The 25,658-nt window shown below is 40.8% G+C and overlaps 1 protein-coding gene across 1 annotated transcript in view; it reads left to right on the plus strand.

Moving 5' to 3' along the window:
- LOC136880864 (ATP-binding cassette subfamily G member 4) overlaps nt 1-22,543 on the plus strand; it is a 55,623-nt gene extending 33,080 nt beyond the window's left edge. Inside the window, exons 5-6 of the mRNA XM_068229263.1 lie at nt 9,383-9,538; nt 10,476-22,543. Of these exons, the coding sequence (XP_068085364.1) occupies nt 9,383-9,538; nt 10,476-10,877 (558 nt within the window). The 3' untranslated portion in view covers nt 10,878-22,543. The remainder of the gene's footprint in view (nt 1-9,382; nt 9,539-10,475) is intronic.
- Nucleotides 22,544-25,658: the final 3,115 nt, after the last annotated feature.

Raw genomic sequence — 25,658 nt, forward strand, 5'->3', positions numbered from 1 at the left:
TACAAAAAAAATTTTAGATGACCAAGTGTATTGGAAACAGCAGCTTTAAAGAGAATACAGTACACACTAACATTTTTGGAGAAAATAGATCCTCAAATATGCCCTGGACATTGTAGGAAAGTATCAAAGGGATAATTAAGCTAAACCTACAGAATAAAATTGACCAATATATATACACAAGAGATTAAAAAGGAACTGCCATGCAAGGTCCGTGCTTTAACAGTTTTTCCAAAGTTATACAGATAACCATCTCAGATGATATATTTCTTATGTAGAGTTTCAAAACCTTTGAAAGAACAACTCTTTTTTTTTTTTTTTTTTTTTTTTGTTAATAAAATTGGTGAAAAAAGTTTATCACAATATACACCTTGTTAACCAAGAAGATATAGTCCGAGCAAAAATCCCAGGCATTGATTACAAAGACAAAATAGCTCGGGTCCCCGTTTTAGAGGAAACGTTTTCGAAAGGGGACTAACCCACAGATAAGTTTGGACAAAATTTACAAAAATCGTTACAATAGAAACACTGTGTCAGTGTGAATCTCGACCATATAATGGAACTAGATCACAAAACCAGCTTTCTCAATTATTACTATCATTATTTTGAAAAGAGAGGTATCACACACACAATCACCTCAAAGGATAATTATTAATATTATTATCTAATCAAATTTGGAGGGAACAAGTACACTTTTACCATGAAGATCAAGAAATATTTGGCCACACTAAAAAAACCAAATACGCTTCCAGGGCGCCCTAATATAAAAAGCATACCTAATAAAAGAGAAAAGGGTAGGGTAAAAAGGAGGATCAGTACAATAAGGATAAGTGAGGATGAAAAGAAAGGAAACTCCGACTGCGTAATGCTGGAGAATGTTTGATCTGCCAATAGATTTTTTTCAGAATCGTCTAAGGTTGTGAAAGTTTCTGTTTGACGATGTTTAGGCTCAGTCCACATCACCAAGTGTTCAGCACTAAAAATCAATTAATCTTAATCAGTTTTGAAGGTGGCAAGGAGTTAGACTCGAAACCAAGGCCTTGAAAGTTTTCATAGCATGCCATCACTCAACATGCCGAAACAGGCCGAGTATTAAAGTTTCAAAAACAAGTTTAGTAAATGATATGTTTAGCTCACCAAAGTCCTTTTAGAATAACTCCATCAGCTGGTAGAGAAGAAAATGGCACAGCACACGGCAAGCCGTGCGAGGTCCGTAGTCCCTCCACACACACACACACATACACTATTTACAGAAGATGATGCCAGTCTGCCGAAGACGGACTAGGACTAGGGAAAAGTTTTCATTCCCCTCCCCGAAGGGGAGGGGCGGGCCACCTAGAAGGTAACGCCTTCTCTCTGGCCAGGAGATTTGGCGGGTTTGGAGGATTAATTAGGTTTGTGGGCGGGGGGGATAGGTTTGGTTCTGTGAAAGAGTTGGGAGGGGGTTTCGACCTCTTGGCTAAGTATTTATTGATTTTTTCAGTTAGTACAGAATATTTACAAATTACAATTTTGGTGTTTTTACATATTGCTTTTTAACATTATCAGTCTTGTTCTGATGTTTCCGGTCTTCTTGCTGTTTTGGTAAAAGAATTGTCTCCAACGTATTGTTTTTACAGTTATGGTTGGGAATATATGGAAATATATCCCTTGCCCCCGGTTTGATTGTTTGAGTTTATTGGGGGGCTATTAGGATATTTACAATAGACGGTTTACTTATTTTACATTATTTACATTATTTACAGTTTAGATTCTTTGATATTTACATGGATATTTACAGGTTTTGTCTTAATTACATTTTCCTAGTTGTTCACCGTGCTATTTACAAGTGTTGGTTTTAATTTAAATTTTACAATTTCTTCTTGCCTTGTTGTTAGGGGTACTCTCCTTCTGAAACATATGAGATAAATGTTAGTACCTGTATTGTATACTTCTGCTATAAGGGGGGGGGGGTCCGACGAGGGCTCGTGGGGCTTTAATTGGGGGGGGGTTGGTTGGGTTGTGGTTTGGGTAGGTTGAGGGGTTAGAAGGGTTTGGGTGGCGGTAATTCTGTGGCGGGTAGGGTGTCACAGCTTACCTTTCTTACGTGTTGCCGCCATCGGGTGGGGGTGTGGGAGCGATAGTGGGTGGGAGTGCTAGCCTAGGGTTGGTGTAGTGGGAAGATTTTTACTCGGGTAGTTTGTGGGTGCTTCTTATACTAATGTTTCAAGCCGGGTGAAGTGGAAGTGGGTATTCAGTCCGGAGTGGGTGGGTTGGAAGTGGGCGTTGAGGGTTTGATTGGCTGCTGCCTGGAGTTGGGCTAGGACCAGTGGTCTGTGGTATGGGTGGATGTTCATGAGGGATAGAGCTACAAAACGGATTATGTCCTCCAGGGATGGGGGAGGGAAGATGGACTGGTTTGGTGGGGTGGGAGGGTCTATGGTGCGGAATGGGGCTATTAATTCTGGGCGGTTTTCGGGTGGTTGAGGGCGGGCTTTGCATTTGAGGGAGTAGGTAGGGTGGGGTTCTCCGCAGGTGTTACATTTCGGGGGGAGCTGGGTGTTTGGGCATCGGGAGGTGGAGTGTTGCTGCGAGCAGTGGCTGCACACTGGTTTTACGGAGTTGCAGTGTGCTGTGTCGTGCTTATTGTATGACAGGCAGCGCTCACATCGGATGGGTTGGGGCGCTGGTGCTCGGGAGGGTTCCACCCGATGGTGGTGTCTAAAAATAGATACTTCATTGGTTAGTACGCGGTCGACGTCCTGGGAGGTTGGGAGCAAGATTCTTACCATGTAGGTGGGCCCCGTGTTGTTTTTTATCCTGAATGCTTTTTGGACGGGGATACCTTCCTCGTTTAGTTCTTGGACTATCACATCGTCTGGGATGTCGGGGTCCACCCCACGGATTACGCAGCTAAGTAAGCTGTGACGGGGTGGTGCGGGTGGGTTTTTTATTGTGGGTGGGGATAGGGGTTTCAGGGGTTCGGATGAGCCGAATTGGGCTGCACCCACTGAGCCCATGAGCCTTCGTGCGGCGTCCTCCCCTATGAGCTTAAGGATGACCCCGTTGTTTGTTGGACGAATATCGGCGATTTCTTCGCGTTGGAAGTTGAAGTGTAGAAGTTTTGCAAAGATTTTTTGTGGGTTTTTAAATTCTGGAGCTGGTTCCTTGATAAGGAAGGCGTGGGTTCCAGTGGGGGTTTTTTGAAGGGTCCGGGAGTTGGAGATGGGTCGTCTTGCACCGGAGAGGGGGGCGGAGGATTCTTGATTGGTAAAGGTATTGGGTGGGGGAGGGGGGTTGTTCCTGATGATTTCCTGTTCTGTCGCTTGAATTTTGGTTCTGGGTTCACTGTTGTCTGAGGGGCTGGTGAGGTGTCGCTTGGATACTGGGTGGGAGGACTCACGGGTAGGAGCTGGGTTTATAGGTAGTTGGTGGTATCTAGTACTTGAGCTGGTTGGGCACATTACGGAGTTATGTGCTTGGCTGTAGAAAAGCTGGTCCATGCCGGCTTGGGAGATGGTGGTGGTCGTGGTGGTGTAGGTAGTGGTGGAAGTAACTGCCGTGCTTGTATCCATCTTGTCCACTCAGTTTATAAAATAGTTATTCAGTCACAGAGCACTGTTCACTGACGTCAATTAATTCACTGAGCACTGTAGGGCACTAGCACTAAGCAGAATTCTCAGCACTGTTATTTGCGCTTCGCGCTTCTTATCTCTAGTTCTAATTGTCTGTCACTTGCTAGTGCTAATAGGTGTTGGCACTCCTGGAGGTCGGTGGGTGCACCCAGTCGAGCTGGGCGACACCTCTAGCTGCCCTCCGTGGGCCCCTACACCAAACCAAACAGTCCTGGGGTGAAACCCCTCGAGTGCCGCTTCGTCCACCTGTCCGAATGCTTTTTTAAGCTCCACTGGGGAGCCGCACCGGCTTACGGTGTAGGGGCCCTCGCTGGACGGAGAGAAAGAGAAAGAGGCAGCTTACCGGTGTGTAGGCGAGGTGGTACCTGCTGCTCCGCTAGGATGCTCTGCCGGTTGGTTTTCGCTGGCTGGCGGTTCTTCTCCGGATCGCTAGGAAGCGGTGGCTGGTGAGAATCGCTGGCTGGCGAGGAGTGCCAAGCAGTCCAATATATACACGCCCGGAAGCGAAGACTAGTTCATTCGAGAAAGATCAAGTGACGTGGCAGATGACGTAGTAGGTGCGAGGCAGACAGAAAGACAGCGGTCAGTGTGTCGAGAAAAGTCGGAGGGTAACAGCAGGTGAGCAAAGTAAGGTAATTCCGATGATAGGAAGAAGTATTGATAACCAGAGCAGACAATAATAATAGCCTTATAGTCTTGTAGAAACATAAAATTGTAGAGTATGTGGAGATGTACATGCGACGAAGTTTGCAGAAACTCGTAGAACGTCGATGGAGAGGTTATGGCAGTAGCAAGTTACAACAGTAGACATGAATTATGTAATAAATATTAGGATTCCCATATGCCAAAACAATAGCACACGCTAAAATGATTCAAAAACATATGACAAAAACTCCTGAGAAAATTACGAAGATTTATCTGACTATCATATTTATCATATTATTATTATTATTATTATTATTATTATTATTATTATCATCGTGACGCCATGGCATTTATACCCCGAATCGTTAGATATAATTGTCTTGGCCTCACTCTTAACTCTAAATATAAATGATATCAAAAACTCTAATTATCATCCGGTACGTGATATTATTATTTACAAGCCTACCTAGATTGCTAATCTACATTTGATCACTGATTGTTCATAGTCCTCAGTTATTTACATTTTTAAATAATGCTCATTGCTTTACCTTTGTGCTGGGAGGCAGGATGGATCATCCGCCGGCCTCCATTACATGGGTTTAAAGCTCCATCTTCATCGCGATGTGGATATCCGATATTTCAGGCACACGCACTGGATCCATTTTATATTTTGACGTTGCACACGATAAAATTTTATACAAACACACGCATTTTTAAACACTCATGTGAAGAAATACAAATTACAGCGTGTAGCACCTGACGTACGGAAGTTGAAAGTCTGGAACAAGTTACCTGCCTGCTCGCCTCTGCGGTCACTGTTGTCTGCTCTCCCAGTTTGTTTGTATAAGGGATTACTGGTCATTCACCCTACTCTGACAATAACACTGGATCCCAGTCCTTGTACCGTTGCCTTCCACTAGTGAACAAGGTTACCCTCGCGTAATTAGCTCTACTAATATTCTGCTCCCTAGGTCTCAATTTGAATGGCAGTTCTATGAGACTGTGGAAATTAAATACAATGTTCTCAGTGAAATATGGAGAAATCTTATAAGAAGAATACTGTCCTCCAAAACTATAATTTCTCCGCCAGAGAATTAGCATATGAGTTGATGTGACGAAAGAGAATGTTCTACGGCTAGATATTATTAAATTTCCAATGTTCGTCTCTGCTCCCGCCGGTCACATGACGTTATGAGTTCTTTTATGCAAGTGTCAAAAAGAAGTAACTATCATTGTCATTTTAACTGAAATGGTTGTCTGCTTATCTTCCTATACACCGGTGTTGAAATAAAAGTTCTGCCTAAATGTTCATCTTCTGACCAACGAGTTTACTCACTTAAACAAAGACTTTTACTCACTCGACTGCCAAAGCCGTCTCGTAGCGCCTTCTGAAGAGTCACCTCTGTACACTGAAATTTCAAGTGAAACTGAGCACTCAGCACTCTGCTGCTAGCGGTTTTGTAAATACTCACACCCCCACCTCAAAAATAGTTCCACTGGAAGGGATGTGGCGGATTACTACGGCACCATGGATCAAATACCACTTGTCCGTATGTCAAATATTCAGGAAATGTGTTCTAAATATTCCAACCTTTGGTCCGATTGACGTGTTGAACTGTGCTGTCACAAATGATCGTAGGGTATTAAATAAAATGAAATGCGTCATCCGACCTATTTACTGTCAGCGTATGGCGCTTTCCCGCCATGACAGTTTGCTTCCTGGACGAAACCACTCTTCTACACAAAGTTGAAATTTAAATATTTAAGAGACAATTAACCTCGCATTTGCTTGAATAATTCCTCAAATATTATTCACAGATCAGGACACCGTGTTTCACTGCTATTTCTGTCACCGAATCGCAAAATACTGACTACTGATTCCCGCTAGGATGAGGCGGCAAATTTTGTAATTTTCTGATTGGTTGAGATCTTCTCGCGCCTCGCCGCTTGGACACTACCACTTGACTATCGAGGGGTGATAGGTATTATTGTTTTCTCTCTTCCACGCTAGGGTAGGGCACATTCCAACGTGCCGGTTCCCGTGAGAAATCCCGATAGAAAGTCTGCATACTTCGGCATAATAAAACTTTATTAGAGAAACCACTTAGCCAGCTACATCCTGTACGTGCCTTAAAGTGTACTCTGCGGATATTTCTCAAGCCAGTACGTCTCCTTGGGTGGCGCCTTTGAAACTGCAAGCTTTTTCTTGCCTTCCGTACTATTCACATATGCGAACTTCAATCATTTAATTTATGCATCTAATATGCCCATTCGTTTATGGGTGCAATAATGATAATGTATGTATGTATGTATGGAAATAAATGCTGTACAGGCTATGGTCAATAAAGATGGACTCTTCACGCAGTGACCATTGCCCGGCGACGCCTGCTACGATGAGGCTACTCCCCGCAACAGAATGGTTCACCAGGTAATGCCCACCGCGCACCTGAATCTGGTGCAAACCAGAAGTACTATGATCTGCCGAGGCTCGCGAGGAAGCTCACGAGACCATACTAATTATGTATTAATGAAAGAAAAAGAAAAAGGGATAGTAGTAGAGCTTAGAGCTTAGAAAATGCGTTAGGGAAAAACTTATAACGGGATTTTAAAGAGGAAGAATTGCGGGATTCTTTAACATTGAAATTGAAAACTCTATGTTTTTGTCGAAAATTGCAACATTTCAGTCATGACTGCCCTTAAATGATTTCAAAGAAATTGGAAATTCATCAATTCCTGAATTTCAACTTTATCTTCACTTTATATTCTTTCCTATTTAAAAAAACTCCACTCAAACTTATTCGTCTACTAATGTCATTCCAAACCATCTCTCCACTGACAGCTCGAAACATAGTGCTTAGTAAAGCAGCTCGTCTCCTTACTCCCAAGTCTTCCCAGCTCAAACTTTTTCATGACCCTACGATTTTGCCGGAAATAGCCCAGAACAAATTGTGCTGCTTTTCTTCGAATCTCCTCCGGTTCTCGTATAAAATAATCCTTGTGTGGGTCCTATACACTACTTTCGACGATTTTCGGAGACGCCGAGGTGCCGAAATGTTGTCCCGCAGGAGATCCTTTTACGTGCCAGTAAGTCTACCGACACGAGACTGACGTATTTGAGCACCTTCAAATAACAACGGACTGAGCCAGGATCGAACCTGCCAAGTTGGGATCAGAAGGCCAGCGCGTCAATTGTCTGAGCCACTCAGCCCAACTGGTACCTTACCAGTGACTTACATGCCCTCTCCTTTACACCCTGACTACAACCCCTAAATATCCTCATAATCATATGAAGAGAAGGTAATAACGCCGATCTTTCCTTATATTAAGACCTAGGTACATACAGTGATCTCCCTGAGCTACTTTAATCCCATCAACACAGTAATTAAAACTGAGAGGACTATTTAGCATGTATGTTTGTACAATGTTAACAATGCAGCCACCGAGTTACCGAGCTCGATAGCTGCAGTCGCTTAAGTGCGGCCAGTATCCAGTATTCGGGAGATAGTAGGTTCGAACCCCACTGTCGGCAGCCCTGAAGATGCTTTTCCGTGGTTTCCCATTTTCACATCAGGCAAATGCTGGGGCTGTACCTTAATTAAGGCCACGGTCACTTCCTTCCCACTCCTAGCCCTTCCCTGTCCCATCGTCACCATAAGACCTATCTGTGTCGGTGCGACGTAAAGCAAACAGAAAAAAAAACAATGCAGCTCTGTAATTTCTACTGTATGAATGTATGTATGTATGTATGGATGGATGGATGGATGGATGGATGGATGGATGGATGGATGGATGGATGGATGGATGGATGGATGGATGGATGGATGGATGGATCCACCGCAAAATTACAGGGTTAGATTCCTTCATGAAAAACCTACAACCTGTTTTCCAGTCATTGACCGAGTCAGGGATGTAATGTATGAATCTTAAATAGGCTAGTAGTACGATGAGGTCGCCACTCCCAAAGTGATTTAGTAATGACTGATAGATGCTATGAAATGAGAATGGAGAGTGTTGCCGGAATGAAAGTTGACAGGGAAAACCGGAGTACCCGGAGAAAAACCTGTCCTGCCTCCGCTTTCTCCAGAACAAATCTCACGTGGAGTGACCGGGATTTGAACCACGGTATCCAGTGGTGAGAGGCCGATGCGCTGCCGTCTGATCCACGGAGGCTCCTTAGATTACTTCATATGTAATGAAAATAAATAGTCCAAAAATTCGTAAAATCTGAGCTATCAGATTCTCTTGAAAATCATGTCACTAACACTCGGTCAAAGAATATACCTTATGAATGGCAAACACCCGGTCAAAGAATATACTTTATGAATGGCGATGCCCCTATATATTTTAGTCTTTGTACCCGTGAGCACATAAATGCTTATGAACTTTTATGATCACCGGATAGGTAGAAATGGACCAATTGCTTGGCCTCCACGCTCACCTAATCTAAACCCATTGGACTTGTTTTTTATGCGGATACTCTCAGACCGCTATAAAATGAAACTGCTTATTATCACGGATAAATTGACACTAATGACAGCAAGATGAACACGGGTGATAGACCTGATTAAACAAGGAAAATGAAAATCCTCATCCTGTTTCCAGTCATTCGACCAGGTCAGGAATAGAATGGATGAAGCCCCAATCTAGCGGCGAGGATACGAATTGTGCCGGCTGCCGAAGCCTTTCGCACTCCTCTGGGGCAGTGATTAATAACTGACAGGTTAAATTAAATGATACTGGAGAGCGTTGCTGGAATGAAAGATGACAGGAAAAACCAGAGTGCGCGGAGAAAATCCTGTCCCGCCTCCACTTTGTCCAGCACAAATCTCACATGGGGTGACCGGGATTTCAACCACAGGGTCCAGCGGTGAGAGGCCGCCGCACTGCCACCTGAGCTACGGAGGATTCTGGTGATTAAGCCAGGAAGGTTGCATAAAGAAGCAAACTGCTACGGTCATAGGGACCGCTTACCCAGGTTAAGGGTTAAGATTACACAGATAATCTGGCTTGTGACCACCAGACATGTGGAGTGTGCTGTATTTACAACACCCAATTTTGTAAAAACAAAGATCAAGAATAATTTAGTATTATATGAAATGTTTAATGTTCTAATCTGACTGTTTCAGATCATTTTTGGCTCGATCTTTGCTACCATTATCTACGTGATGTCAGGTCAACCACTGGAGTTGCATCGTCTGCTCCTCTTCACAATCTTTGCAATGACGTCTGGATTTGTATCTGAAGGCCATGGTATGGTAGTGGGCACTATCTTCAATGAGGTGGTAAGTTGACATAACCTCCAAATCCAACGCTACCTAGTATAAATCCTACCTTACGATCATCATCGCTTTTTCACTTCAGATATGACTTCATGTTCCAGTCCGATCTCGTTGCATGACCCTATTCTTAAGAAGGTATATCCATTATATTTGGTCTGCTCTACCTCTCTTTCCCTCCTCCCCTTGTGGGTGGAAAAATGTCTTCTGAAGGTCATATGATGCGGCGTTGACGTAATTTCTTCTTGAAGTGAACCAGATTTATTGTTGACATTAAAATGCAGCCTTAGGTATTTGAAGATGTAATTATTAAGTATTGGTTTATGTTATGTGGGAACTTTTTGTGAACTCGTAATAAACCTCTCTTTATTATCTGTTCTGTCGAAAAGAGCAAAATGGCTCTTCACTTCAGTTCTTCTCGTTAACTCAACTTGAAGTGACTTGACTTACTTGCAAGCGCCAGTGCTGAAGGGTTGATGTCCTACCTGACCTGTAGCAATCCGCTGAAAATCCACTTGTATCAAACGTTTTCATAAATCGTAGACAGCCTTCCTTGTAGGTGGAACATTGTTGAAATTAGTATTCCACTTATTTATTATTAAATTATAACCACCTTTGTACGAGGTTTTTAAAAGCAAAAACTCTTTCTTCATTAGAAAACACATTCACAACTGGTTAGAAAAAACACTGTCCAATGAAAGTAACAGATGTTTTAATTAATAGCAGTGCACTCTGGTGTTTGTATCAATAATTATCTGGAAAAATTAGGTAATTTATAATCGCATACAAGATTACCTTAATGTTTTCAATGGGCAGTGACTTTTGGCCCATCGCTATTTTAATCATTAGTGACCTGTGTTTTATAATCAGTTTCTTGAAAGTTCCCTGCACGATATTTTGTAATCATGGTCTTGTTCTAAGACAACAATGCTTTTCTTTGCAGAATGGAGCCATCGTTGGACCAGCCACCATCGCGCCACTGCTGGCAATGTCTGTTATAGGAATGGGCTATGGAACGAGCGTGAAGCCATTCATGAAACTTCTTCGAAGTTTGAGTTTCATGCGTTATTCTCTGGTTGGAATGAGTTTGTCGATATTTGGAATGAACCGTCAGGATATGGACTGTGCTGCCACGTATTGCTACCATCAGGACCCAAAGATACTCTTGCGTGACCTCGGCATGGCAGGGGACTCCATCTATGTCCAGTTTCTCGTCATGGCAGGTTTCTACACTTTCTACCGCGTTGCAGCTTTCTTGGCACTGCGCTACCGGTTATCACTGGAATTTTCAGCTCGTCTACACGCACTTGTACATAGAATATTACGCAGAAAATCAAACTATTAAAAATTAGCAACCTAACTATTAGACAAGAAACAAATTATCCTGATGTAAGCACCACCATTGCCACTTCAGTAATGAAAAAAGGCAACAATTAAATATTTTCAGGGTCATCTCTGAAAAAGAAAAATGCTCCACAAAAGACCAACAATTTGATATTATTAATGGAATATATAAAAGACATGAGTATTTTTTCAGACAAAAGTGATGTTATTTTTAAGTAGGTACATTTATAAGTGTAAACTATTGTGACGAGGGTCATTTAATAAATTATGGAAATCGTGTTCCATCTTCCGATAAATTAGCAACAATGTTTGAAGACCACTAGAAAATGATTCTCAGTGCTGGCGCCAAGTTGAGTCCAGGTACACAAGTTAATGGCATGGGACAAGTAAATAAAAATCATTTTGTTATCACTACACATCGTATTTACATGCTCTATAAATCACCAATATATGCACGCAACTATGCTGCAAAAATTGGTGAAATATGCATTTACAGTAACTATGCACTTATTTTCATGCTATCTGTGTCAAGTGCAAATGTAACATTCCTTTACGATTGAACGTAAAACAAAATATCACTAATTATGTTCGGATTTGGATGTTTTATGCTATACGTGGATAGTAGGTTACGCTTGCAATACCTTTCCACCATAACCTCGAAAATAACGAAAAGTGTTTTTTTATTTCCATGATTCACTTGCCTTTACGAAAGAGAACAAATAAAAATTACTAAAGTATTGAATGAATGTCGTATGGCTTTTAGTGCCGGGATATCCCAGGACGGGTTCGGCTCGCCAGATGCAGGTCTTTCTATTTGACGCCTTTAGGCGACCTGCGCGTCGTGATGAGGATGAAATGATGATGAAGACAACACATACACCCAGCCCCCGTGCCATTGGAATTAACCAATTAAGGTTAAAATCCCCGACCCGGCCGGGAATCGAACCCGGGACCCTCTGAACCGAAGGCCAGTACGCTGACCGTTCAGCCAACAAGTCGGACACTAAAAAGTATTAATTACATGTAATTCAATTACTTCCCAACTCTGATTATATGAAAAGATCCAAAGGAAAGCAATACAGCTTATTCTGAGTCTACGTACAAACATCATGACATACGCCTTAGACATTATCTGTCGAAGAATAACTTAGCTACACGAAAAAGAGTGAAGGCCACGTATCTTAAAAAAGTTCACTGCCTGGCAAAAAACGCTCTTTCGAGAATAACCAATGAGCTCACAAGACAACTGCAATTTGAAATTCCATTATTCTGAGTGATTCCCAACAAAAGAATAGTGTTACAAAAATGTTGCAAACATAGTTTTTGAGACGTATTAATCTATCAGTGTTCACTGTTAAAACAACATGTACACGTCTTCTAGATAAGAAACAGTGTCTTAATTAATACCCATGATAAATCAATGAGTAAGGTTGTAAAAAAACGTGTAAAAACCACAAACGTGAAAAAATACACTTCAAGACACATTCCTGTTTCATTTTACACTGCACGTCGTACTTTACCTGTCCATAACTTGCTGTGCAGCACACTATAACATCATCTCCAAGATTTCTGGTATAAATCTGTGCAGTTTGTATGTTAAAAACTAGCTTTAATGCGAAGAATGATTTCTCTACATCTGTGGATGAATTCGAGAGCGAGTGTAGGTGCTAAATATTCTGGTACAGCCACATTATTTCAGTACCAGCCAAATATTTGTTTATAGCTACAACGATGTCGTAGCTCGGATTTCGTTTACGGACATCACGATATTTTGATTGCAGACGAGTCCGCGGTTTCCTGCGATACCTCCCAGTTCACGCTTCACGTTCTCCATAATGTCCAGCGAATCACTAAGACGCAATCCACGTGTTTCAGGCTTCTTGATTGTTTCTAGCTGGTATGATTTGGAAGTGTATCTAAATAAGTGCCAATTCCCTTTGAACCGTTTTACTGCCGATCTCTGCACATTTTCTTGAAGATTGCTTGTAAAACATGTTAAAATATGCATAATAAAAGTAGAAAATATGCACAATAAATCCGAAATTTGAAATGTATGCACTAATCTCAAATGTATGCAATTATGAATATATATGCACTATTAAAATTAATAATTTGTCCAGTTCCACCTTCAAACACACTTCCTTGTCTGTTTTGGAGGTCTACATATCGGCAAACAAAATATGCATTTGAATACAAATCTGATGTTTCGTTATTACACACACGTATCTTGCACATTTGCAAGAAATATCGTAAAATTCATAGTACTGATGATAATAGTAGACGAATAAGCTGGTTTGAAGCTTTTCAATGTAGGAAAGATCACAATATGAAGATAAAGTTGAAATGCAAGAGGGCAAATTGGGTTAAATATTCGTTTATAGGAAGAGGAATTAGTGATTAGAATCGTTTATCAAGAGAAATGTTCAATACATTTCTAGGTTCTTTGAAATCGTTGAAGAAAAGACTAGGTAAACAACTGGCAGGGAGTCTGCCACTTGAAAGCAGATCACTGATGAAGGGGCACTAGAGAGAAACTCTGTGTTTAATTTTAACGAACATCCCCAGTGGTATGATGACGTGTGGCCTCCGGACAGGCCTGAGACCTGTGCGTCTGTGAGGATGGGTCTCTACCTAAAATGAATTAACTAATGGAAGTTAACTATCTTCGACTCGTCCGGGAATCGAACCCATGACCCCTTGGACCCAAAGCCAGCATGTTAACCATTTAGCCATAGATCATGACTCTCTCCAGTAGTGATGAAGACTGTAGGATAAATGTTTTATGGAAGTACCTCCTCCAGCTATTGCTTATCTTAATCATCACTTCACTTTCTCCTGTTTCTACTTCCGTGCGATGTACATTGATTACTAGAATGTATTACTTACAATTGAATCATGGAAATCAAAAACGCACTAACTCCAGTAAATCTAATTTTGCAGGAGAGACGAAAAACGATTTTATGACCATGTTCCACATTAAATCATCTTGATATTTTTTTAAAGTGCAGTATTATAAACAAACATAACGTCATCCTTCTAGGGGATTTTAATGCACAAGTGGGGAGAGAGAAAACGTTTAGGCATATAGTGGGGTGTTACCCAGCACATAACAGGACCAACCAAAATGATATCAGGTTCATCGAATTATGCCAGGCACACAATTTGGTCTTGAAGTCAACTAGCTTTATTAAATTTCCAAGAAAACAGAAGACGTGGGTATCACCTAACCCTCTCCTGGGAGAATTCCAATTAGATCATGTTGCGATAAAGCGGAAATTTCATAAGGAAATCCAAAATGTTAGGGTTCTCAGAGGGGCCAACCTCGACTCGGACCACCACTTATCTAAAATGAAACTGAAGATCATCCCCAAGAGTAACTTTCAAAGGAAAAACCTTGCACGAAGGAGATATGATCCGAAAAAATTAAAGGAAAACAAGGAGGACTGGGGCAAGTTAACCAGCGACCTAGGAGGTCAGGAGTGGAAGCAGATGGAGAAGAGTCTTATAACCAAGGCAGAGCAGCTTGCGCCTGTTACCAGGGCGAAGAAGCACAAATGGTGGAACGAAGAGTGTGATAGACTACTTGATATGAGGAAGAAGGCGTGGCACATCTGGCAAACCAAAAAGGACGAGATTGCCTGGCAACACTTTGTGGAAACTAGGAAGATGGTGTCCAAGGGGATCAACAAGGTTAAGAAGGAACAAGGAGACCAACTACTCAGGAAGATAAATGATGACTTTGCTGAGAACAACATGAGAAACTGTTATCGGATCTTCAGGGAGAAGCTAAACAGATACGATCCCCCAACTCTCCAATTTCAGGACAATAAAGGAAACATGGCGTATAGTAATAGGGGCAACTGTAAGATGCTAGAAGAATATTTCAAGGAACTTCTGAATTGCGAAGAACCACGCCAAAAGATGGCGTTCAATGGTGGACCGAAGTCATCCCCCAACCCTGACTCTAAACCCCCATCTATAAGCGAGATCCAGACAATACTAACTCATATGGAAAATAACAATGCATAGGGGGAAAATCAAATATCAGCTGAATTATGTAAGTATGCAAGCAAAATGCAATTGTCTCACTCCAAAAACTTTTTGAAGAGATATGGAAGAATGAGTTTATTCCAGAAGAATGGAAAACGACCCTGATACACCCTCTTCACAAAAAAGGTTCGAAATCGGATCCCAACAACTACAGAGGGATTTCACTGGTGGATGTGGCATACAAGATATTGTCCAGAGCATTACTGCAAAGAGCTGAACCTCAGTTCGATCGCCAACTTGGGGAGTATCAAGCAGGGTTTAGGAAAGGAAGATCTTGCCCTGAACAGATCTTAAACCTCAGAAACATTTTATCATACCAGAAGCAGAGGGCGAAACCGTATATAGTGACTTTTGTAGACTTCCAAAAAGCTTACGATTCCATAGACAGAGAGTCTATATTTTGGCTTGGACGGGAAAACGTTAAACATCATCAAGGAGATGCTCACGAATACGTCCTCTAAATTCAGATTCATGGGCGAATTATCAGAACCTTTTGAGGTCAGAACAGGGGTCCGGCAAGGGGGTGGTCTCTCCCCTCTGTTGTTCAACTGTGCACTTTAAAAAGTTGTGAGGGAATGGAATGCAAGAACGAGAGGGGGGAATACTTGGAACAAAAAAAACAAAGGAATCATGATTAAGTGTTTGGCATTTGCTGACGACTTGGCGCTGCTCGCAGAAACGTGGGAGGAAGCAAAAGAATAAATGTGAGACTTTGGGTCGAGGGATACAAATGGGAGGGAGGATCAGCACCTCGCCCAGGTGGCCTCACCAACCATGCTGAACAAGGGCCTTGTGGGGGAATGGGAAGATTGGAAGTGATAGACAAAGAAGAGGGGGTATGAAGCGATCGTGGCCTTAATTTAGGTACCATCCCCGCATTTGCCTGGAAGTGAAGTGGGAACCACGGAAAACCACTTCCAGGATGACTGAGGTGGGAATCGAACCGTCCTCTACTCAGTTGACCTCCAGAGGCTGAGTGGACCGCGTTCCAGTCCTCCGACCACTTTTCAAATTTCATGGTAGAGCCGGGAATTGAATCCGGGCCTCCGAAGGTGGCAGCTAATCACACTAACCCCTACGCCACAGAGGCGGACCATTCAAGAAAATACCTGGTACAAACTAATAGGGAATCTGCTACCAGTGTGACGGCCCTAAATGCCGATCAGTGTTGATTGATTGATTGATTGATTGATTGATTGATTGATTGATTGATTGATTGATTGATTGATTGATTGATTGATTGATTGATTGATTGATTGATTGATTGATTGATTGATTGATTGATTGATTGATTGATTGATTGATTGATTGATTGATTGATTGATTGATTGATTGATTGATTGATTGATTGATTGACGTCTCTAAGCAAAAATCAAGGGGGAAATTTTTGAAAGTTCTTAGGTATCATGTTTAATCTCGTTCAGTGATGATAGCCACTTAGTGTCTCAGTACCAAAAGGCTCAAAATGAAGTAATATATTAGTTTGTTTGCAAACATTTGTAACATTCCAGCTCGACGTGAAAAAGAGTTATTTCCTTAAGACTAGTAAAGTAATTGTAATTTTACTAATTACTTGTTGAAATAGTATTGTGTAATAGTAATTAAGAAAATATATCTCAGATAACTTTAATTCAGACCAGTTGACCTTTTCCTTGTACTTTCCCGATCACTGAATATGTTGTAATTCTCATGCTGTCCTCCAAGCAACGGGTGGCCAGGGTTTGGCACACATCTAGCATAGTGCAGCAGTGGGAAGCACCATTGCCTCTTCTACCGGTCATAATAAGCACAGCAAGTACATGGCTCGTAAACACTGTTGACCCTGGATTGGACTGATATATTTTTAGGATATAATCTGAAACATGGGTCACTGATTATCCCATATTTTAAATGAAAATACGCGTAAAACATCCTACTGTATTACAACTGAAACACACTATAACACTTATGGAAAGACTACTTAACGAACATGCACGAATTATTATTTTCCAAACTCATACTTTTAGCATTCCAGCAACACTTTCCAATGTCATTTCATTTCAGCTGTCAGTCATTACTCATTTCCCCTGAGGAATTCGACGGATTTCGGCAGTCGGCACAATTCCTATCCTCGCCGCTAAATGGGGCTTCATTCATTCCATTCCTAACCCGGTTGAAACAGGCTGTGCATTTTCATATATTTCACTACCGACAAAAGTACAAAGCCTTTAAACGTTGCCAGGATTGTTATTTCAATGGCAACTCTTGGGCAATTTCGTACAACCGCCTTACTTTTCACATTATCGGTAAAATTTATAGGAAGTCTTCCAGCGATCTGCGGCACAAGTGGCAGTCCAGAGATCTCTGCTTTATAACAAATATGTCGCTACTAATATTAATACAAATATTTATTTAGCATCCTGCTGTATGGTTGTGAGGTCTGGGGTTATATTCCTAAAACTCCATTTTCAAAACTACAAGATTTTCAAAACAAAACTTTGAGAGTGATGTCTAGAGCCCAATCTAATAAAACGATACGACACGAACTTCGTATTTCGGCTATTAGATCTCAGATAAACAAAATAGTAAAGATTACCAAATCTAGAATCCTCCTTATGGCTAGTCCACACTAAAGTTAATAAACAATGTTAACAAAACAAAGTTAATAAACAATGTTAATGAAAACATTTTTCATTAAAGTTAATAAACTTTTGTTTAACAAACTTCTTCAACAGTACGTTGACCAAAGAAAAGCTGTTTGTGAGGTTACGATGCATAGTGTCAGGAAGAAGAAAATGCTTACAGCTTTCATTGTTATAGTGAGCACAATCAGACAAAAGCGCAGACGCAAAGTGTGCCAAAGAAAAATATTGGAAAGGAGTTTAGAGATAAGTATGAGAAGAACACTTATGTCAGAACTTTTAATTCACGATGCAGCAGGCTTTCAAAATTTTCTTGAGAATACCTCAAAATGACGTTCAGTTTTTGTTGACATTAATTGGCCTAAAATTGCAAGAAAGGGTACAGATTATTGGAAAGCCGTCCGACTCGCTGGCTGAATGGTCAGCGTACTGGCCTTCGGTTCAGAGGGTCCCGGGTTCGATTCCCGGCCGGGTCGGGGATTTTAACCTTAATTGGTTAATTCCAATGGCTCGGGGGCTGGGTGTTTATGCTGTCCCCAACATCTGTGCAACTCACACACCACACATAACACTATCCTCCACCACACTAACACGCAGTTACCTACACATGGCAGATGCCGCCCACCCTCATCGGAGGGTCTGCCTTACAAGGGCTGCACCCGGCTAGAAATAGCCACACGAAATTATTTATCGGAAAGCCGTCACCTCTAATGACAGGCTAGGTATAACTTTAAAATTCCTAGCAGCTGGTGACTCGTACATTTCACTTATATATTTGTCTAGAATATCAAATGAAGCACTTTCACTTATTGTTTCTGAGGTGTGTGAAGCTTTATACAACGATCTCAAGAAACTGCTAAAGGTACTAAATAAAGGAAATCTTCATTTAACCTAGTTAGGATAGTATTATTTTGATGATATACAAGTGATTATGGAAGGTTAGGTTATTCGGCGAGGTACGAAGCTGGGAACGAAACTACATTAGAACACAGCTGAAAGAATATTATACAGAATTAAAAATACTGTACATTAGAACTTTTGCTTGCGATTTGAGAGTCAATTCTTAGACGCAATAAGAAAGCATCGTATTCCGCGCTACGAATTTGCATGCTCTAATTCATTCACAGACGTTATATTTTTATAACCATGGCCGAAAAGTTTACGAATACGTTATTCTGTTTTATAACAGAAAAACATGTTCATGAACATTGTTGGTTAAGAGTGTTTATTAACAAAGTTGACGAAAATATCTTGGTGTGGACACACCTTTAGTCAGTCAACCGACCCTGGCCGAACACACAATTCAAACACCGAGGCCCCTGTTTTAAATAGGAAAACAACACATCTTTCGGCCTTTTCCAAATTTAAACTAACTGTCACTAAACATTAGACATTCGTTTCTTAAGAAGTGACGTTTTCCCTCCACACCACCTCTAATACTCTGGCATTACATTTTAAAACAAAATTAAGCGATGAGCGAGTTTCCTTTCTGACGGGAGGCAAAATACCGTCTCTCAGCCAGATCGATCCCCCCCGCCAATGCAGTAAACAGAGATTTTTCCAATTCATCTGGTATTCTCGGAAGCAGATGAGTAAAAGGGTACAGTTTTCGCCCTGGAACTCTCATTTAATTGCCCTCAAAACAATCTAAATAAATGTTGTAATGAACAATTTTCCTGTAAAACCATAAATGAAAAGCGTCAAGTTTTATTCGAAACAGACTTTCAACCTATTAGGTCGTATTACGTACATTTAGTAGGTGTTGAAGAGATGTTGTGGGTTCGGATCCCACTGGTGCCTGGTTGGCCATTTTTGTTCTGTACTTAACATCTCTACTAAATGTACGTAACACGACCTAATAGGTTGAAAGTCTGTTTCGATTACAATGCGGTCGTGAAAATTCAATCTTCATCGAGTTTTATGTTTAAACTTAAATACTAAGCTTCATGAAAATCCACCAATCCGTTCTCCCGTGATGCTATAACAGACAGACAAAAATTAATCTGAATGCGACACAGGCAATAATTTGTCCTCTCCGGTGTAAGACCAAGTATTAGGTCAATATTGAAAAAGTACAGGCAAAATGACGACTTTGCATATATAGATTGTGTATTTTCCTCGGCGACTAAAACAGTATATTGTAAGTTTTGAATGACCCATAGGCATCGCCTTGTCACTTTCTTTGTCCATATTAAGTCAAGTTTGTAGAAATGTATTGTATTATGATAGTTTAGTTCCAATCTAACATCACCATAAGTAAGATATTTCTATTAAGTTAAAAATCTCTAGGTTGTGAACTCCTGTATGATTTATTGGTATGCTGTGCTTGTATTTCTATAGTCAAGTGTTGTAATGTTTTGTATGATGATGATGATGATGATTATTATTATTATTATTATTATTATTATTATTATTATTATTATTATTATTATTATTATTATTATTATTATTATTATTAGGGGTCTCTCCTTCTCCACTGAAGGCAACGGTTTGTTTGCTATATATATATATATATAATTTAAAATTTGTGACTTTTTTATGTAACGTTTTTGCAACACTTTGATCGGGGTTATTTTAAATCGTACATATACATGCGTTTCGTATCACTTTCCAAATTAACTCAAATTTTATGTAATACTTTTCGAATTTCGAACTCTTATTTCGTTTTAAAATGATGCACTAAACATTTAACGGCAGTCATAATTTTTAATTTCATTTCATTTCATTTCTCCCGGAAGATTCTCTGTGGTTCAGGCAGCAGTGCGCCGGCCTCTTATCACTGGGTTCCGTGGTTCGAATCCCGGTCACTCCATGTGAGATTTGGGCTGGACAAAGCGGAGACGGCACAGGATCTTCTCCGGTACTCTTGTTTTCCCTGTCATCTTTCATTCCAGCAACACTCTCCAATATCATTTCATCTGTCAGTCATTAATCATTGCCCCAGAGGAGTGCGACAGGCTTCGGCAGCTGGCACAGTTCCTATCGTTGCTGCTAGATGGGGGCTTCATTCATTCCATCCCTGACCCGATCGAGGGACTGAAAACAGACTTTGGATTTCTCCCAGAATTTTTAGCGACTAAAACAGTATATTGTAAGTTTTGAACGACCCATAGGCATCGCCTCGTCACTTTCTTTGGAGCTTTTAACACTATTGAAGTTGCCCAATAAGGAAAAGAGAAAATACTGTGGTAACAAGTCCAGTAGTGGCACGGAATAAATTCATGAGCCGAGAATTCCCTCGTTCGACATTGCTCGTTCCCTCCTGCCGAAAATTGTTTCCAAAGGAACTTATTTACATTTTTTACGAATGATTTATTAACTTTTACAAAATATCACATTACGGTAGACATTTTCTTTTTAGATTCAGTCTTCTACAATGATCATTTTCAGTAAGGTTGTTGGACATCCTAAATGCGATCTTGTATTTATCCATTTCCTATTCCATATTCATCTGTTTCTTTTCTCAGCCTTTAGAGTCACTTATTAATTATCTCTGCCACGACTGTAGTTGCTGCAAGTATGTGAGCATCCATAATACAGTAATTAGGTAATAGTAAAGTAAAATTCAGAAGATAGCATGACACTACAGTAAGTACTAGTGTCATCATGTGGACAAACATTCATGCAATTACTTTCATCAAATGTGTTTCATAAAACTAGTGTCGTCGTGTAAACTAGCCTGTAATATCCTTCCATGTTAAGAATACATTATTGCTCTTAAGGACCTACAATGAGCTAACACACCCCCTCCTAGACACCCATAATACCTCGTGATTAAGAAAAATTATAACGTCATTTATATTGTATTATGAAAGAAAGAAAATGGATGAGGCATTTCCGTGCCCGTGATTTGTTGAAATAACTACTTAAATATTCTCTATTTCATAAATACCTTCGCAAGGAGAAAGCACAATGGCAGAAACAGCCATCGCTATGTTCCCTTCCTTCTGACTTGCTCTGGTACATGTAACGCGTTATCCGTTACGCTGTGAATCACCAGCAGCTTTTCACTGTTGAAGAGAAATCATCTATGTGTGTGTTTTTTTCCTAATATTCTCATAGATGTTACTGAAGATTTTGATGGTGTGGTGTGCAGCTATACATCACGGCTTGACTTGTAATGATATAGAAATTCGCTGTAATTTTTATTTTTGTCTGGTTTTGTTATTTAACTCTTGTTTAATAAGGGAAAATTTTAACCCTTTTCACCAAATTTTTCTCAAGCGCATTTTACTTTTACCATTCTCTTCGTGAGGCTAAACTACGGCGCAGTGGTACCCAGTATTGCCTAGGCAAATGTATTAGATGCAATTAATTGTATCCCCCACCCCTCGAGTATACAAATATTACCTGTTATCTATTTCTGTACCATATATTTTTTTAATGCAGCATAGTTTCTTTCTCCTTTTGTCTTGAACTTAAATACAGATTTCACAAATTAATGCAGCACCATTTCCCATTATGCCCTGGAAATCAATATGAGCTCCCTCTAAATCATCATGCCCCTTGAGTTCATTAAAATAATTTGCGGCTTAGTTTTATCCTCCTTTCATTTTGAACTTAATTACTGAGTTTCACAGATATACCTGCCGCCGATTTCCCGTGATGCTGTTGAGTCGAGGTGTTCGATATGGCAACCTTGTTGCCATAAAAGTAATATTCTTTTCTTAACATGGAATGACCTCCAGTTTATCATTTTAACACGCAATAGAAATTCAAACAGTATTACATGAAACCTGGGTTGGAAATTAATGATACCAAATGCAGAGCCCTATTTGTAGAATTTAAAATAACCCTAATTTAATGTTCATGTATATAAATGGATTATTATTATTATTATTATTATTATTATTATTATTATTATTATTATTATTCAACAAATCTTGTGTACAAAAGTAGGATAGTCTAACAAATGTAAGATTATGTATGTAAGAATGAGGATCTTAGAAACAAGTTATTTATGTTTTAATAAATAAATTGTGGAATTATTACTGATGAGTCTAATATTTTATTTAAAACGTATACAGTATATTATAACTTATTGAAGCCTGAAGCCCTTTCCATTGCATCCTTAGAAGAGTCCTCTTAACTGTACATACAGTAGCAAAGGATTGAATTGCATTAAAATGCAATTAAATCTTCCTATGCGATCCTTGACCTCTCAGTGGATGAAAGGTAATTGTTTAATCTTCAGATTGTAGAGTTCTAGGTTTGACTCCTGGCTGAGCCATGGGTTTTTTTAATTTCTGTGGCTTGAAGCAAGGTACTTGTTTTGTCCCTGATATTCCTGGAATGTGCATACTATATACCATACAACAATGTTTCTCAGTTTCCTTCCACAGCAGACGTCGCCCATTTTCATTGGAGGGAGTGGCTAACAAGTGCTGCATCAGACTGTAACAAATACGTACAATTACTTGGGATAAGCAGACGAAGAAAGCAATGGCAAACTATCTCACTCTTCACCTTGCCTAGAACACCTCATTTTGACGCTGCCATTGGATTTTGCGATTAGCCTATAGCCAGATAACCTTTGCTTGTGCTATTTGAGGATCCAACCAGACTCTGGGCCTGATAACCTAAGGGATAGACTACGAAGAAAGTGTACTATTATTATTATTATTATTATTATTATTATTATTATTATGTCCGGCTCCATGGCTAAATTGTTAGCGTGCTGGCCTTTGGTCACAGGGGTTCTGAGTTCGATTCCCTGCCGGGTAGGAGATTTTAACCTTAAATTAATTCCCTTGGTTCGGGGACTGGGTGTTTGTGCTGTCCCCAACGTCCTTGCAACTCACACACCACACATAACACTACCCTCCCCCACAATAATACGCAGTTACCTACACATGGCAGATGCCGCCCACACTTATCGGAGGGTCTGCCTTACAAGGGCTGCACTCGGCTAGAAACAGCCACACGAAATTAATACCATAATTGGTTAAATCCCCTGGCATTGGGATTGGGTGTATGTGCCGTCTTCATCATCATTTCGTTCTCATCACTACGCGCAGGTCGCCTACGGGTGTCAGATCAATAGTTGTGCACCAGGCCTCTCCGGAGGCCACACGCTATTTCATTTCATTCCATTGCATTATTATTATTTTGCTATTTGTTTTACGTCGCAGTGACACAGATAGGTCTTATGGCGACGATGGGATAGGAAAGGGTTAGGACTGGGAAGGAAGCGGCCGTGGCCTTAATTAAGATACAGTCCCAGCATTTGCCTGGTTCGAACCCACTATCTCCCGGATGCAAGTTCACAGTTGCGTGCCTCTAACCGCACGGCCAACTTGCCCGGTATTTCATTATTATTATTATTATTATTATTATTATTATTATAAACTGTAAAATATAAACAACTCAACTAGGAAAAGGTTCCAGTATTTACAGTAGAGGCAGGACGCAAACCAAATATCTTCGAGCTTATGGTCCGGTACCACTACCAACAATGGTCACTATATCTTCACAATACGTGCTCCATGTGCCCGCCATTCATTGCAATGCAGCCTTCCACCCTACCTCTCATGGAATCACGCATTCGTTGGAACACACCTGGCTGTTGCCGGATTATATCACGAGCATTGAATACGCGTTCTCATAGTGTATCCATATCATTTACAGAGACCGCATACACCATAGCCTTTACATGTCCTAGAGCCAAACTTCCAAAGGGTTAAGGTCACAAGAACGGGTAGGCCAAGGTATTGGGCCTCCCCGACCAATCCATCGCTCATGAAAGACCTATCGCCCAACCCTAAGATGATAATGGGCCGGTGCCCCATCATGCATGTGCCACATTTGCAGTCATTCCTGTACTGGCATATTCTCCACCAACACAGGAACTATTTCCATTTTATGCTGCATACAATCCTCCGTAAATTATTGGAACATGTTGATCACTGATAGTAGTGGTAGCGGACCATAATTCGGAAGATATTGGGTTTGCGACCAGTGTTTATAGAACCAATTTGTCTTCGTTTGTTGCGTGCTGCCTCCTCAGTAAACATTCGAACTTGTTTCAAGGACACCTAGCATTTAGTAGATCACAAAAACAGAAGTAAGGAAACAATGGTACATAATTTAATTACTCTGAGTTATCTATAATTATTAAGGTAAGCATCAACCACATATACTGTATGCTCAGAATATCCGTTAAATAGTAGAGAAAGCCAAGCTCAAGAGAATGACGGGTATCCTAGCAGGTTTGTGTTTTCTTTCAGACTGTTCTATATTGAGTGCAGTTTCCTTTCTTCTTCTTTCTGGCCTTTTTTCCAACGTGTTGGGGTCGGCAAATAATGCTGATTTGGCCCAGTTCTACTGAGGTGTGTCCTTCCCGACACAAAGGCTGTATTCATTATTGTGTGTTTTTGTGAAGATAGATAGTGTGGTGCATTATGTGTAGATGAAGAGAATTGTACTAATACGAATATAAACACCCGGTCCCCGAGCCAGAGGAATTAACCATGCATACACTGCTGAAAAAACAAGCAACATCCTCAAGGACAAGGTTATTTTAATCACAAGCGATGTGACAGGTATTTCATCATTTGAGGAGTATGTGATTACAAGTTCAGACCAAATAAAACACTCATGTCACAATAAAGAGTGCCCAAACAGTCGCATCCATACACAGCGTACCCGCCCCCTTCCCGCTTTGGTGGCAATGCCGGTGTGTATTCGTGCATGAAAACGATCATAAAGGTGCCAAATAACATCCTGCGATAGATTGTACCAAGCATCTTGCACCTTTTGATGAAATTCGGCAATGGTTCTTGCAGGTTCTGGAGAATGCGTAAGTTCCCGCTTCACCATGTCCCATACGTGTTCAAGATCCGGTGAATTTGCTGGTCAGGGCAGTTGTTGCACACCACGCAGAACACAGCAGCTGTATGTGGACGTGAATTGATCTGCTGAAAAGAACACATCACCTTACTGTCGAAGAAATGGCAGTAGCACGGGGACAACAACCTGTGCAATGTAGCGGGCACTAGTTACGTTACCTCACAGCAGGGTCTCTCAAACGCCCAAAATCTCACGCGTACGAACCGAGGCACAGAGGTTCTGTGCACAGTGCATCGGCCCGACCCGGCTCTGTTCGGAGCAGC

This window comes from Anabrus simplex, chromosome 9 (genome assembly GCF_040414725.1).
Source record: "Anabrus simplex isolate iqAnaSimp1 chromosome 9, ASM4041472v1, whole genome shotgun sequence".
NCBI lineage: Eukaryota > Metazoa > Arthropoda > Insecta > Orthoptera > Tettigoniidae > Anabrus > Anabrus simplex.